Genomic DNA, 14,666 nt, shown 5'->3' with positions numbered 1-14,666 from the left:
TCATCTGGCTGAAGAGAGGGTGAGCTTTCCGAATAGAGTTTGGATTTTTCATGTGTGTGGCTAAATTATCTATTTCTTGATTTGAGAATGTGAAATATGGAAACACAATTCATTTAAATTTTAAATAAACAGTGCACTGATTTCTTTTTCTTTAGGGAACCTCAGGGCCTGATCCAACTACTGTGTATGTAGATCTGAAATCATTGAGACATGACAGGTACAGTAGATGTATTATGCTCGTTCCCTATTTGAGTTTCTAAGCATAAAAAGTTCTGAGCCCCAAGAAAGCTGGCTCTCTCCCTCATTCCTTTTGTTTGTATCTTCCAGGGAGGGATGGGAAGAGGGAAGGAATTTGTTTTTATTAATACCTGATAAGACTTATGTTTGTAAGAAGAAAGCTCTAATTCTCAGATATTCTCAGAACAGCTGCGCTGTTCTTTAATATTAAAATGTAATACTTAGTTCCTGCCTATGTAAAACTATTTTGTGACATTTGATATAAAGTGAACTAAAATGGGTAAACTCTTTCCTCTGGGAGTTTAAAAATAAAAGATGGAACAGACAAAATAAATGAGGCAGAGTAGGGTTTTTGAAACAACACTTTATCTAAACCCCAGGAATAAAAGCCCTCCTCCGCATCAGCTAACGGGAATTTTAGCTATGTCCCAAGGTGAGTGCCTGGTCCTAGGGCTCTGGGACCTTTGCCAGGTCCCACCGACTTCGGCTGTGTTCACTGATGTGCCCCGGGGCACTGACCCAGCCTACACAGTAGAGCATCTCTCCAGGACAGTGGTTTTCAGTGGGGAGAATTTGCCCTCCAGAAGACATTTCACAACGTGCATAGATGGCTTTGCTTGTTACAACAAGAGGGTTGCTACTGACATCTAGTGGGTAGAGGCCTGGGATGTTGGTAAACATCCTACGATGCACAGGATAGATAGCCCCTCGTAAAAAATCATAAAAGAGGGCGCCTGGGTGGCTCAGTTGGTTAAGCGACTGCCTTCAGCTCAGGTCATGATCCTGGAGTCCCTGGATCGAGTCCCGCATCGGGCTCCCTGCTCAGCAAGGAGCCTGCTACTCCCCCTGACCCTCCCCCCTCTCATGTGCTCTCTGTCTCTCTCATTCTCTCTGTCTCAGATAAATAAATAAAATCTTTAAAAAAAAAAAAAATCATAAAAGAACATTATCTGACCCAAAATGTCAGTAGTGCCAAGTTTGAGAAACTCCGCTCTAGCATGAGAAGGAGAGAGAAAATAAAGGTCTCAGGAGGGCAGTATACAGCTGTAGTAGATGTGGTGCAGCCATTTTTTCAAATACGTATATATATGTATGTATGTATATAGTAAATACTGTTCTTCTACAGGGTTCGTCTTGTGGAACGGGGGGCCCCCCAGAGTTTGCTTCTCTCAGAGTCTGGAAAGGTAATTTGTTAACCATTGGAAGTTGGTCTACCTGGGAAGTGGTTCATTTTATTTGTTTTTATTTTTTTATTTTTTATTTTTTTATTGGTTCCTTGTAAAGAAACTTGAAACCATGTAACATAATAGTACCCAGGGCAAGCCTTAATTGAAATCTGGAGATAATTCAACAGTTTCACCTTAGCTAATACTTTCAAATGCATATGGGTACATAGATAAGAATTGTAGATGTGGCCTTTCTTAATTTCCACAGATTCTTTTTAAAAATGCAACTGACGTGTTATTCTTATTTGACAAATCAGCGAAATTCAGTGTTCATTATATTCAAGGTGGAGAAGTGAACAGCACTTAGAAAGAGCCAATTCTGTCTTTATAAATGTTACAGGGAGAAAAATAGGGTGGCAGTGGAGAGGTGTGGTTGAAGATCAGGGAGGGCATGCATGTGTTTAAAGCTGAAAGAGAAACCAAAATGGGGAAGGGACTACAGATATATAGAGTGTGTGTTTATGGGGATAAGATATCTTAGATTAGAATGAGGCTTTACAATGTTCAAGAAGAGGGGCGCCTGGGTGGCTCAGTTGTTAAGCGTCTGCCTTCGGCTCAGGTCATGATCCCGGGGTCCTGGGATCGAGCCCCGCCTCGGGAAGCCTGCTTCTCCCTCTCCCACTCCCCCTGCTTGTGTTCCCTCTCTCGCTGTCTCTCTCTCTGTCAAATAAATTTTTAAAAATCTTTAAAAAATAAAATAAAATGTTCAAGAAGAGACACAGTTACTGTCTTAGTCCCGTTGGGCTGCTATCACAGAATGCCATAGACCGGGTGGCTTATAAACAACAGAAGCTTACTTCTCACAGTTCTGGGGCCTGGAAAGTCCAAGATCATGGCACCAGCAGATTCTGGTGAAGAATTTTTGGTTCATAGATGGTCGTCCTATTGCTGTATTCTCACATGGTAGAAGGCCCCAGCTCCTAATACCATCATATCGGGGATTTAGGTAGATTACATACAACGTATGAATTTTGGAGAGACACAGCCTTAAGTCTGTAGCAGTTCTGAACATTTACTCAGGGTGATAGAACATCAGCATAAGCTAGCGAGTTTCTCATTCTTTTGAAGAGATAGCAATGATGCCTCAGAATTCCTTCTAGTAATTCTGAAGGGCATAGGGGAAAACTATACAGAAAAGAAGGGGATCCTACCTAACCTATCATGCAGTAGATCAAGTCCATGGGGCACTTACTCCAGTTCCTCTCTTCCATTTAAACTCTTTGAAGTGGAGTTGGGTTGATCGTCTTACCACGTTGTCAGATCTCCATCCACCTCAGCTCGTGGTTAGGCGCCTCGGAAGCTTTTAGTGCAGTGCCTGACCCAGACCAGTGAGAACGGTCTTTTCTCTTCCTTCCTTGAGGTCTTAGATGTATGAGCCTAGATAATCGTTGTAGCTCTTCTCAGCTAACCTCAGACTCTAGAAACCCATGATGGAGAAGGAGGTTTAAGGGACAGAATATGGGTAAGCAGAGAAGCCGTGAGCCATTCTTACGGCCAGTACCTGTTCTTCCTTTTCTCTCCTGAGGGAGATCCCGAGCATGTGATGTCTTTCATGATCCCAGGGGTAGGACCCATTCTCCTGCAAAGCCGCCACCGTCCTCTCTTACTCTTCAAGTTCCTCTCACAAGCTCTTGCTGAAGACGGGAGCAGAACCTCTCACATGATCCCTCCCTGCTGCCCTTTCTGCTTTAAGGGGTTTTCCTGCCATCACTCCAGTGAACAGGATAGATCATGAGAAAGGGCAGTCACATTACAGATTCCTACTGTTATGGTTCTGGGCTGCAGTTCCTCATCCCTTTGAAGGGAAGATAGACTGATTGGTTCCCTGGTTTATTTTTGAGGATGAACCTCATTATACCTCTGGTCTCCACTGAGGGCAATGCAGTGAGCAATACATCAGTGAGCTCCTGCCTTTGTGCACTCGCTCGCCTCACTAAAGGAGGGGTGGCGGGTGACTGCATTTCTGAGGGATCATTAGAGTTGATTGAGTCTTTGTGTTTTCCCTTTGATGCTCAGATTTTACCTGGAGTGAAAGTGGTTATTGTTAATCCCGAGACCAAAGGGCCTGTTGGAGACTCTCATCTTGGAGAGGTATGTATAATTTTTATCTTTATCTGAAAAGTTGGCAGTAAAGATTTTAGGGTTCACATTCAAGAAGTCGGTGAAACTGTGGATTTAGCTTTTCCCCCATTGTGAATTTTCATCTTTTTTTTAAAAGAGTTTTAATCTGGGCCTCCTGGGTGGCTCAGTCGTTAAGCATCTGCCTTCGGCTCAGGTTACGATCTCAGGGTCCTGGGATTGAGCCCTGCGTTGGGCTCCCTGCTCGGCAGGGAGCCTGCTTCTCCCTCTCTCTCTACCTGCCGCTCCCCCTGCTTGTGTACACTCGCTCTGTCAAATAAATTTAAAACAAAACAAAAAAAAGAGTTTTAATCTTTCTGTAAGGTTCAAGATTAAAAAGAGGGAGATTGAGACCAGGATGGAGAGAAGATTTCAGCACCCAGACTAGAACTAGTCACAGATTGGTCCACTGACATTCCCTTAGTTGAAAAGGAAAATGGGCAAATCCTGCCTGTTTCCACCTATTAAGGGGTGGAACTGAAAGGAGCCACAATACTAAATTTTTTTAATTTATAGAAATTTTATATTCTTATTCTAAAATGTGTCCATCTTTGTATTAGTATCAAGATTTTTTTTAAAAAAGATTTTTAGGGGGGTGGGGGATGGGTTAGCCTGGTGGTGGGTATTGAGGAGGGCACATTCTGCATGGAGCACTGGGTGTTATGCACAAACAATGAATCATGGAACACTTCATCTAAAACCAATGATGTAATGTATGGGGATTAACATAAGAATTTAAAAAAAAAGATTTTTAAAAAGACTTGATTTTTCTGCCCTCAAATATTTGAGGAGCACTGATGTTTCACCCCGAAGTTTACTGGGAGCAGAGTTGTAGGTACAGGAGCCAAATGACCTGCATTCTGCCACTTCCCAACCTGTAACTATTGAGCGAGTTACTCACTTTCTCTGGGCCTCAGTTTTCTCATCCATAAATAATAATTGCACCCACCTAATTTCACCTAATGAAATTTTGCGACAGTTGGGGCACCTGGGTGGCTCAGTCGTTAAGCGTCTGCCTTCGGCTCAGGTCATGATCCCGGGGTCCTGGGATCGAGCCCCTCATTGGGCTCCCTGCTCCGCGGGGAGCCTGCTTCTCCCTCTCCCACTCCCCCTGCTTGTGTTCCCTCTCTCGCTGTGTCTCTCTCTGTCAAATAAATAAAATCTTAAAAAAAAAAAAAATTGTGCGACAGCTAAATACATTAATACCTGTGTGTGTAATGCACGTGGAACAGTGCCTGTTACGTAATGAGTTTGCAATAAATACTAGTGTTATTACCATTGTTAGCTACTGCTATGCTGACAGTGCGAATTCAGATACCCTGTAGTGTTTTCCTGAGGGCTTTATACCTTAGCACAGAAGCACAGAAGTGATCCCTTGATGCATTTGCAGGGCTCTGGAAGGGGCTGAGGAATGAGCCAGGGAGGTGGTGTAGCGTCGTGGTTAAGAGCGTGGGCTCTGCGGGGGCGCCTGGGTGGCTCAGATGGTTAAGCGTCTGCCTTCGGCTCAGGTCATGATGATCCCAGGGTACTGGGATCGAGTCCCGCATCGGGCTCCCTGCTCCGCAGGAAGCCTGCTTCTCCCTCTGCCTCTCTCTCTCTCTGTCTCTCATGAATAAATAAATAAATAAAATCTTTAAAAAAAAGAGCGTGGGCTCTGCAGCTCCGCAGGCTTGGGTGTGAGTCCTAGTTTCTGCATCTTAGACGAGTTACTTAACTCCTTGTTTTTTCATCTGTAAAATGGGAATAACAATAGTACAGAACTGTATTGTCACATATGTCGGGATTGATGGGGATAAGGCCTATAAAGTACTTACCTCTCTGTTTAGCACATGGGAAACACTTGATAAATGTCAACTGCCTTTCTTGTTGTGTTATTGTTGTTACTATAACAATGAGAATTAAAAAATAATAATAATCCGTCCAAAGAGAATTGAATTGTTAGAGTTCTGTGACCCTGCTGAAATTGACCGATGCCCTCTTCCTGTTGTAGATTTGGGTGAACAGTCCCCACACGGCCAGTGGCTATTACACCATCTATGACAGTGAGACTCTTCAAGCTGATCATTTCAACACTCGCCTCAGCTTTGGGGATGCCGCGCAGACACTCTGGGCGCGGACAGGATATCTTGGATTTGTCCGCCGGACTGAGCTCACAGCGGCCACTGGAGGTAGCTTCCTCACCAGCGCTTTCCCTTCAGCCTGCTTTGTTTTGCAGCTGGTAGCCCTGGCTCACCTTCCTCAGCCGGCCTTTGCGTTGTCCCATGTGTGTGTATTTAGTCATTCCCTGCTGTGATTCTTGGACCCATATATGAATTTATATTCATTTGAAGCAAGACTTTGCCCCACGAGGAGTAACTAGGATGCAGGCACCCCAGGTACCATGTCAGCATCTCTGAACTGTGGGTGAGCACGGCCGACAGTCTCGGAGACGTGCCCGATGCTGACAGTGCCCCTGGCTGACTCGAACCCCTGCACAGGCTCCTAGGACGGGTGTTTCATCTGTCTAACGGGGGTTAGATGTGAGACTGCTTGGCAAGGCTCTGGTGTGAGCAGTCCCCCCATTACCCTTTGCTCAGTTGACTGTCATGGCTTCACTGCTGCCTGCCTGCCTTCAATTTTTCTTCCTCCTGGCATTAATGGCCATGTTAAAATACCCAACAGTAGCTGTATCATCACTTCAAGAACAGATACAGGTAACTCACTGGACTTTAAGGGCCTGAATTAGAGCAAAGTCATTTCTCCTAAGCTCCTTGAGTCTGTTCCATAGTGACCAGCGCCCATAGTTTCTCCATGTTTCATGGGGAGGCAGGATAACATACTGGGGAAGAGGGAGGTATCCCTCACCAGGCGCCCTGGCTTTGAAGCCTACTTCTGCCATTTGCTTTGTGACCTTGAGCAATCACTGAGCCTCTCAGTTTCCTACCTGGACGGTGGGAATGATACTGTTTCCTGGCTTATGGAAATGATGTGAGATTAACTGCCATGTTTCTGTTGCATTTGTTATTATAGTCTTTATGAGCTCTTCTTATATGGTGGGAATGTGCTAGACCTCCTCATTCTTCTCCAACAGCTTCTAGCACTTTGTTTTGCTCAATTTTTCAGAAATTTACCCTTTCCTGAAAATATTGTATTCAGTAGACCTAGCAAAATCATCTCTTTCTTCAAAATGCAGTATTTATATAGGCATAAACCACATACGTACCCTTACGTATATGGTGTGTGCATACAATTAAAACAAAAAAGATTTCTGCCATGTTCTAGCCAGATTACAAGCCTATTAATAACCAGGACTAATCTCTCCATATTCTGTAATCCTACTCCTTATATTTGGACTCCTTGCAGATGTCTAGGAACAACACATGCTCATTTCTTCTCCCTCTCAAATCCATTCTCCCTGCTCCACCCCTCCCCCAGCTGTCACCTGGCTAATTCCTATTTATCCGTAAAAGCCTAGCCTGGTTTCGGCTTTTCTTTCCCTGAACCCTTGAACTGAGCACAGGGAGTGTCCTCTGCTCGCCTCACACACACCTCATGCGCACTCCTAGCACGGGGCTTACTGTGTCACAGTGGAACACCTGTTGTGTGTCTTTCTCTCCCACTAGACAGTAAGTGTCTTCAGAGCGGGAATCGTGTTTTGTCATCTTCCCAGCACTGGACACAGTTCCTGGGACATAGTAGTAATAATAATAATCATCATAGCTAATTCTTTTTTAGCACTTAAAATGTACCAGGCATCATGTTAACTCCCTCACCTGGATTATCTCATGTAATACTCACAGCAGCCATGTATTGTTCTCCCTGTCTCACAGAGGGGGAAGCAGGACTCGGAGACTTAAGTAATTGGCTCAAGGTTACACAGCTGGTGCGTGGTGGGGTCAAGTGACGTGGCAGGCAGTCTGACCTGGTGCTCTTCACTCCAACGTTGTATTGCGCTCATTATGTCTGATGAACCAGATTTCTCTTTTTCTTTCTGTCAGAGCGTCACGATGCATTATATGTGGTGGGAGCTCTGGACGAAACACTGGAGCTGAGAGGATTACGATACCACCCGATCGATATCGAGACCTCAGTGTCCCGGATCCACAGGAGCATTGCTGAATGGTAAATGCCCCCGCACAGAATGGGTTTGCCGGCCCAGCTGTAGTGTAGTGTCAGTTAAAACTGATCTAAGTAGTCAGCCGTCCCTACCAGATACCCGCTACAGACCTAGAACTCCTAGGAGAGTAAGAGAGTAAATGGACTGATTCTTTCTTGTCGTGATGTGCCGTCTGCTGCGGCAGATGAGGTGGTGGAGACACTGAGACAGGCTCCGTGGAACCCCCAGGGAGTCGAGTACTGATAGATTCTTACAGTTGGAAGAGATCTGATCATCTGTCTCTAGAAAGTCGGTGTAATATGGTGGAAAGAACCATGACTTGAAGTCAAAAGACCCAACTTGAAGGCCCAGCTCTCCCACATTAGGCTGCTTTTCTCATGTAAAATACTTTCTCTGCTATTTCCTAATTATGGGGAGGATCAAATGGGAATGTGCTTCGCAAATTGTCAAATGGTAAGCAGATGAAAAAGGTCATCATGACCTCATCCAACTTCCCTCTCAGTGTAGGAATTCCCTCCACATTATCCCTGATAAAGAAACATCCAGCCTCACACTGACTAAAAATTCCTTAAAATTAAAACTCGATAGTTTTTACCTAGTGGCTTTCATGCTGGATTCTTTTTTTTTTTTTTTTTTTAAAGATTTTATTTATTTATTTGACAGAGAGAGAGAACAAGTAGGCAGAGGGAGAGGGAGAAGCAGGCTCCCCGCTGAGCATGAGCAGGGAGCCCGATGCGGGGCTCGATCCCAGGACCCTGGGATCATGACCTGAGCCGAAGGCAGTGGCTTAACCGACTGAGCCACCCAGGTTCCCTGGATTCTTGACAATACAGAATCCACCCAGTTTTTTTTCTACATTTTTAATGCAGTATGTCCTTCCTTGGTGGTGGGTTTTTTTTCTTTTGTTTTTTTGTTTATTTGTTTGTTTGTTTGTTTTTAAAGATTTTATTTATTTATTTGACAGAGAGATAGCGAGAGCAGGAACACAAGCAGGGGGAGTGGGAGAGCGAGAAGCAGGCTTCCTGCCGAGCAGGGAGCCTGATGTGGGACTCGATCCCAGGACCCTGGGATCATGACCTGAGCCGAAGGCAGACGCTTAACGACTGAGCCACCCAGGCGCCTTTTCTTTTGTTTTTTTAACCCATGCTAAATAGCCGCAATTCTTTCTGTGGCTGCTCATGCTTTCTAGATGCTCCTTTGTCAGCATCTTTTTTTTTTTTTTAAGATTTTATTTATTTATTTGACAGAGAGCGTGAGAGAGTACAAGCAGGGGGGAGTAGTAGAGGGAGAGAGAGAGAAGCAGGCTTCCCGCTGAGCAGGGAGCCTGACGCGGGGCTCAATCCCAGGACCCTGAGATCATGACCTGAGCCAAAGACAGACACTTAACCATCTGAGCCACCCAGGCGCCCCTTGTCAGCATCTTCATCTCACTGTGGTCAGAGTCTCTCCCCAGACCCGAGCAATGCCCATGAATTATAAGAACAATACAGAGAAGTCAGGTGCCATGGTTACCCTCTAGTTTTAGACCTTTAACTTTTGTGGGTTTTTTTTTAGACCTTTGACTTTTTATGCAACCAAGTATTGTGTATATTTTTTTTTAATGATTGGAATCTGTTTTTTAAAGCTATTTAACATTTCATATCACAGGTCAGGTCATACCTTCTAACCCAGCAGTCCCACTCCATGTAAGGCAACTTTCTACCTTATGTCACTTTTATGGCCCGATGGGAGAGACACCTGTATGGGGCACTAAGCACAGATGAGAGGTCCACTCCCTTCCTGTTGGGCCTCAGAATATTATCTTTGTCAAAGCTCTTCAGTTGCAAATAACAGAAACTCTCTTCAAAAAAAACTTCAGCAAAAGAGAGAGTTAATGAAAAGAATACCTGGCTACCTCAGAGGTTCCTAAGAGTCTCTCTGGATCTCAAGAAAGGTAGAAGTAAGGGATGGGAAGGCCATCAGGAACCACTGTCCTCTCACTTTCTAGAGCCATAGAGGCATCCACTTCATTCTTTCTCTCATCCCGGAAGAGCCATTCTCTGTGATGCTCTGGACACCCGGCTACCCCAAAACTTTCACATGTGCTTAGTTCACATGACCAGCTAACAACTTTCAAACCCATTGCCAAACCCCCGAGAGACTGTAGATGGCTCAGCTAATCAGCTGCGATCACAGGGGCAAGGTCATGGCAGGCATGGCTGCTAGCCTTCTGCTTGGATCCGAGAGAGAAGACAGTTGTCAGGGAAATTGGGATAAGTCTTGAGCAGATCCTATGAAAGATGCCTGGTAAATGTAATGACATGTTAACTGAATGTCATTGAAATTTCAGTGCCGTGTTCACATGGACCAACTTGCTTGTGGTGGTTGTGGAACTGTGTGGCTCTGAACAGGAAGCCCTAGATCTGGTTCCTTTAGTGACAAACGTGGTCCTGGAAGAGCATTACCTCATCGTTGGCGTCGTGGTGGTGGTGGACCCAGGTGTTATCCCCATCAACTCCAGAGGAGAGAAGCAGAGGATGCACCTCCGTGACAGCTTCCTGGCGGACCAGTTAGACCCCATCTATGTGGCTTATAACATGTAACCAGCCTTGTGGGGATCACAGGGGGGCCATCCTGAAAAACCACAAGGACCAAAGACCAGTGACTAGGAGCAAGCTTTCATATGATGTGAAATAAGCTGAGATGGTTACATTATATCCTTCATCTCATCCTGTGGGATTCTGCAATCACAGGACACACAGGAAAGGGGAATCGTATGGTAGCAAATGAAAAAAATGTTAACAGTCATTAGTCATGAGCTTTGACATAGCGTGAGCAGCACGTTACTAAAGCGATTCCATGCATGTTGCATTTTTTTCATCTGTTGTATATACTTGTATTTTTATCTAATGCTGTTTTAGAATTTTGTAAGGGAGTTTAATGAATTCACATGAAGGGGGTAGTCGGGAGTTCTCCAGTTCCCCGCTCTGTACTGTATTCTGCCGTTTTACCATAGCTGGACTTTCTGCAGGTTTGTTGACGTGGAACTGCTCAGCTTATTTTCTGCTGACCCATAATAAGCAAATCAAATAACCCACTGAATAGGAGAGTTACTTTATATATATATAATTCTTGAGAGTAAAACATTTGACCAGTGTTTTAAACGTGTAAATAAGAATACAACAATTCAGCTAAACAATTGAAGAATTGGCGTGTGTAGTCATGACAACTAAAGTAGAAGCATTTCTACTTGGTGAGAATTTCAATATTCTCTTAATGCAGTGTAATTGAATAGGTAACTGAAAAGTGCAAATTGTTTGCAGGTTTCGCTGCACATTGTACTATGTCTCTGTTGGCTGATGTATTTTATAAACGAAAGCTGCCTCTGTTTTTCAAGCTTGCATTCCCAGAATCAGCTTAAGCTTTTAAGAATTCAACCTGTTTCTACAAGCTGAAAAATCTCGGTTTAAAAATCAAACTGTTATGAAAAGGCTAAGCTTCATTAGATCCCACCCTATCCTAAGAAACCACAAGAACTCACTCCGGCCCCCAGTGTTGAAACTGTGTTTCAGATTTAGAGTGACTACATAAGATTTTAGGATTTCCTCTTTTTCCAGGCCTATCGTCAACTTCGTCTCCAGTTTATCCATATAGCTTCTCTTCAGAAAACTGAAGAGTGTCCTCTGTTCTTCCAGTTCATGAGGGCAGGGATTTTAGGAACAAGAATGACAGGCTGGGAAGGCAGTGGGATCAGCAGTCACGGGAAACCATAAAGGTGACATAACTACAGATCTCAAAACTGACCAATTTGGGTTGCCAAAATAGTGAGGCTTATGCTGAAATAGGGGGAGTCTGATGTATGCAAGAAACTCTTTTGAAATAACTGTGGTGCCCAGGCCAAGTGAACTGAGCGTGGGACTGAGTTTGGCCTCTGGCTCGGTTTCCTTTCTTTGGTCTGATACTTCATGTATTTGAATATAGTTGAATTTTATTATTTTTTTCTTACAGAAATATTTTTAAAAATTAAAAAAAAAAGAAAAGCTCCAAGTGAACAGAGTTAACTTGTTATATCAGAATGGACCCACTCTGGTCTGTTGTGTAAATATTTATTTAGACTATTTTAATAATACATATTATTTACCCCACTGTAACATCATGTAAACTAAATATGTTTTTAAACAATTTTTAAGACTTGTAATTACCCTGAAAATAAGGTTTATAATGCAAAGCCCAGACCCTTCGTCACTCTCGGGGGCTGCCCTTCAGTCTTGTGGCTCCAGGCCACTTTCTTGCCTCCCTTTTACATAAGCCTCTTTTCCTCCCAGTTTTTTCTCTGCTGAGGGCAGACCTCAAGACATTTTCCAGTTCCAGATCTCTTTTTTGACATTTTGGATGAAATTAATTTACACATGATGGAAGAGGTTCTAAGATGTACAGAAAAAAAGTACTTACATTGGGGCAGGAAATCCCAGTGACTTGCTACGGTTCAGTTTGCAGAAAGAACAGCCTGCTTATTTGGAAAGTAATTTTCTTACAATAGTTTTTAATGATTCACTAAACAAAGCAAGGGATCCTGAGGATTAAATAGTTCTATCTCCATAATCCACGAGTTCTAAGAAAAAAATATAGGCAGAGTCTTATCCTATGGGTTGCTTTGAAAATTCTTACTGCACAAGTTAGGGTGTCTGGTAGAAACATAATGTGAGCCACATCGGTCATCTTAAATTTTCTAGTGACCACATTTGCACAAGTAAAAAGAAACCAGTGAAATTGACTTTAATATCTTTTATTTAACCCAGTATATCAAAAATACTATAATTTCCATGTGGAATCAATATGAAAAGGGATTGAGATACTTTCTTTTCTTTTTTTCGTATTAAGTCTTTGAAACCCAGTGTGTATTAAGCACATTTCAGTTCGGACTACCCATACTTCAAGTTTTCAGATAGCCACGTATGGCTAGTAGCTACAGTATTGGGCAGAGGTGATGTGTACTCATTCTTTCAAATAAGATACTCCAGTAATCTCAGAGTATGGTCAACTCCCAGTTACTTAGGGTCTGATTATCTGGGTTTGTAGTTCCTCAGGCCTCTGATTTATCTTTAGTTTTTGCTTTCTACCTTGTGGCTGCTTTACTGATCTTTTGCATATTCCCCAAAGCCAGAATATGCTAGTGGAGGAAAGAAAGCTGAGCTATGTCTTCGGGACCTTCTCAGTAACTGTGGTAAAGGATCCTCTGGAAGGGGAAGAGAGTCCAGTCGTTAGCCTGTGGGTGTTTGAGGGGTCATCTATAGTTTTAATGCCTAGTCTGGTACAGACTTGGATAAGAAAACTTCCTCCTGATGACACAGTGCTCTTGCCCTTTCCACATTAAGTAGAACCTTTGTGGTAGAATGGACTCTTAGGACAGACCCAAAAGGCCATTACCGATAGAAACAGCCTAGCCAAAACTCTGGAACACATTCTGTCTGGGTTTTTATTTTATGCCTGTGAAAAAGACAACGAGATTAATAGCAAGCCCCCATTTCAGTTGAGAGAAATCCATTCATCTGACAGCTTTTGAACCTCTTTCTGCCTCTCAGCAGAAGTAATTGAGGTAGATCAGGAAGGGGCTGCCTCAGGAAAATTCCTAAGCCCAAGGGATTCTTAGAGCTGCACAAGTGTCATCTCCTGCATCAGTGAGACCCTGGGAATGACCGGCATGCTAACGGGCATGGGTGTGAATCCACAGCCTTTATTTACTTGCTGCCTCAGAAAGGGGGCCCGGTCCAGACCACCGCCACCATCAAGCCCTTTCCTCACGAAGTTGTGCTGCCTCGGGCTGTTTAGGGACCATTGCCTGTCTGTTGGTAATATAAGTGTGTCTCCTTTCTTTAGTCCCTGGGCAGTGCTTGCTTAATGCTTTTGTTGAATCAACAAAGGGCCTGAGGCCTTAGGTTTTTTTGTTAAGGTCTCCGCCCCAGGCATGGTGCTCAATATCTTGGCCAAATAAATTACTTTCTTTGAATATCCAGCAATCTTTTAGACTAAAGCAATGAGGAGTTATCACCTCACCCTCAAACTCCAACATGACCTATGCCTTAGTGTTGTTTTTGTTGTCTGCTTTGATGTAAAAGAGTATTTGGAGCAAGAAGCTGCAGTACTCCAAATACACAGTAGGCCTTTTCTTTATCATTCATAAAACATTTCTGGTCTAGGTATGTGTAGATGGGCCATGTTATTTGTCCACAGGAAGAGTGTGTAAAGATATAAGAATAATTTTTTAGTCCTAAATGATGTTTTGTTTACTTTCTGTCAAGATATTTACCAGTGTCAAATTCAAACTATAGTACTGTGTAATTATGTATAAAGTTTTTTTATTTATTTGAAATTAGACTAGATATACATTTTTAAATTTAACATCTGGCTGGACAGTGTTCTATTAACTCATTGAATGTGTTTCCTTTGTCTTGTGTTAATAAATATTGATGCCTGATTGTGTTTAATGCTTCACACATTGGGAAGATTGATAAATTGGAACTGATAAATTTTAAATTTAACCTCAGATGGTAAGACCTAAAGATAGCTAGAGTGGTCTAAGGAAAATGAACACAGAGATCCAAAGTTACAGTAAATCAGTGCTGTAACAGGAAGACAAATCAAGGAACACAAGAGGGTCATTTTGAAAACTAAGAAGCCTTTGTCAGGAACAATTAAAGTTTAGGTTTCCTCCTACCCACGTGGCATGTGGTAGTTTTAAACTATGGATCATAAATTTTTTTTTTTTTTCTCTAATCTGTGGTTGGACTGGATTTCAGCCTTCACTAAAGTGATGTCATTTGTTCTTCAGGTCTTGGTTTCAATTTAACGTGAGCCCATCAAATTGTGCGTGTTCTCCCAACACTAAAACTGGTCCTTGAACTATTACTGTCCAACCTATTTAGGCAGCTGAGAACATATTTTTCACCTAACATACATTTATTGAATGTCTATCCATTAGGCCCAAGACACTGCAACAGAACTGAAGCTAA

General features: G+C 43.1%; 1 protein-coding gene across 5 annotated transcripts in view; it reads left to right on the top strand.

The window, feature by feature from the left end:
* The window catches only part of DIP2B (disco interacting protein 2 homolog B), a 222,023-nt gene extending 207,875 nt beyond the window's left edge, over nt 1-14,148 (top strand). For all 5 annotated transcript variants that reach the window (XM_064591251.1, XM_045873455.3, XM_064591249.1 and 2 more), the window contains 6 exons: nt 156-217; nt 1,364-1,421; nt 3,480-3,554; nt 5,572-5,749; nt 7,559-7,682; nt 10,007-14,148. In XM_064591251.1, coding sequence (XP_064447321.1) covers nt 156-217; nt 1,364-1,421; nt 3,480-3,554; nt 5,572-5,749; nt 7,559-7,682; nt 10,007-10,259 — 750 coding nt within the window. In that variant the 3' untranslated portion in view covers nt 10,260-14,148. The remainder of the gene's footprint in view (nt 1-155; nt 218-1,363; nt 1,422-3,479; nt 3,555-5,571; nt 5,750-7,558; nt 7,683-10,006) is intronic.
* The last annotated feature ends 518 nt before the right edge of the window (nt 14,149-14,666 follow it).

This window comes from Mirounga angustirostris, unplaced genomic scaffold, assembly GCF_029215605.1.
Source record: "Mirounga angustirostris isolate CCGP_5_RB_7025 unplaced genomic scaffold, mMirAng1.0.hap1 SCAF_5, whole genome shotgun sequence".
Taxonomy (NCBI): domain Eukaryota; kingdom Metazoa; phylum Chordata; class Mammalia; order Carnivora; family Phocidae; genus Mirounga; species Mirounga angustirostris.
The sequence above is the reverse complement of the archived record's forward strand: the minus strand, read 5'-3'. Positions and strand labels throughout refer to the sequence as shown.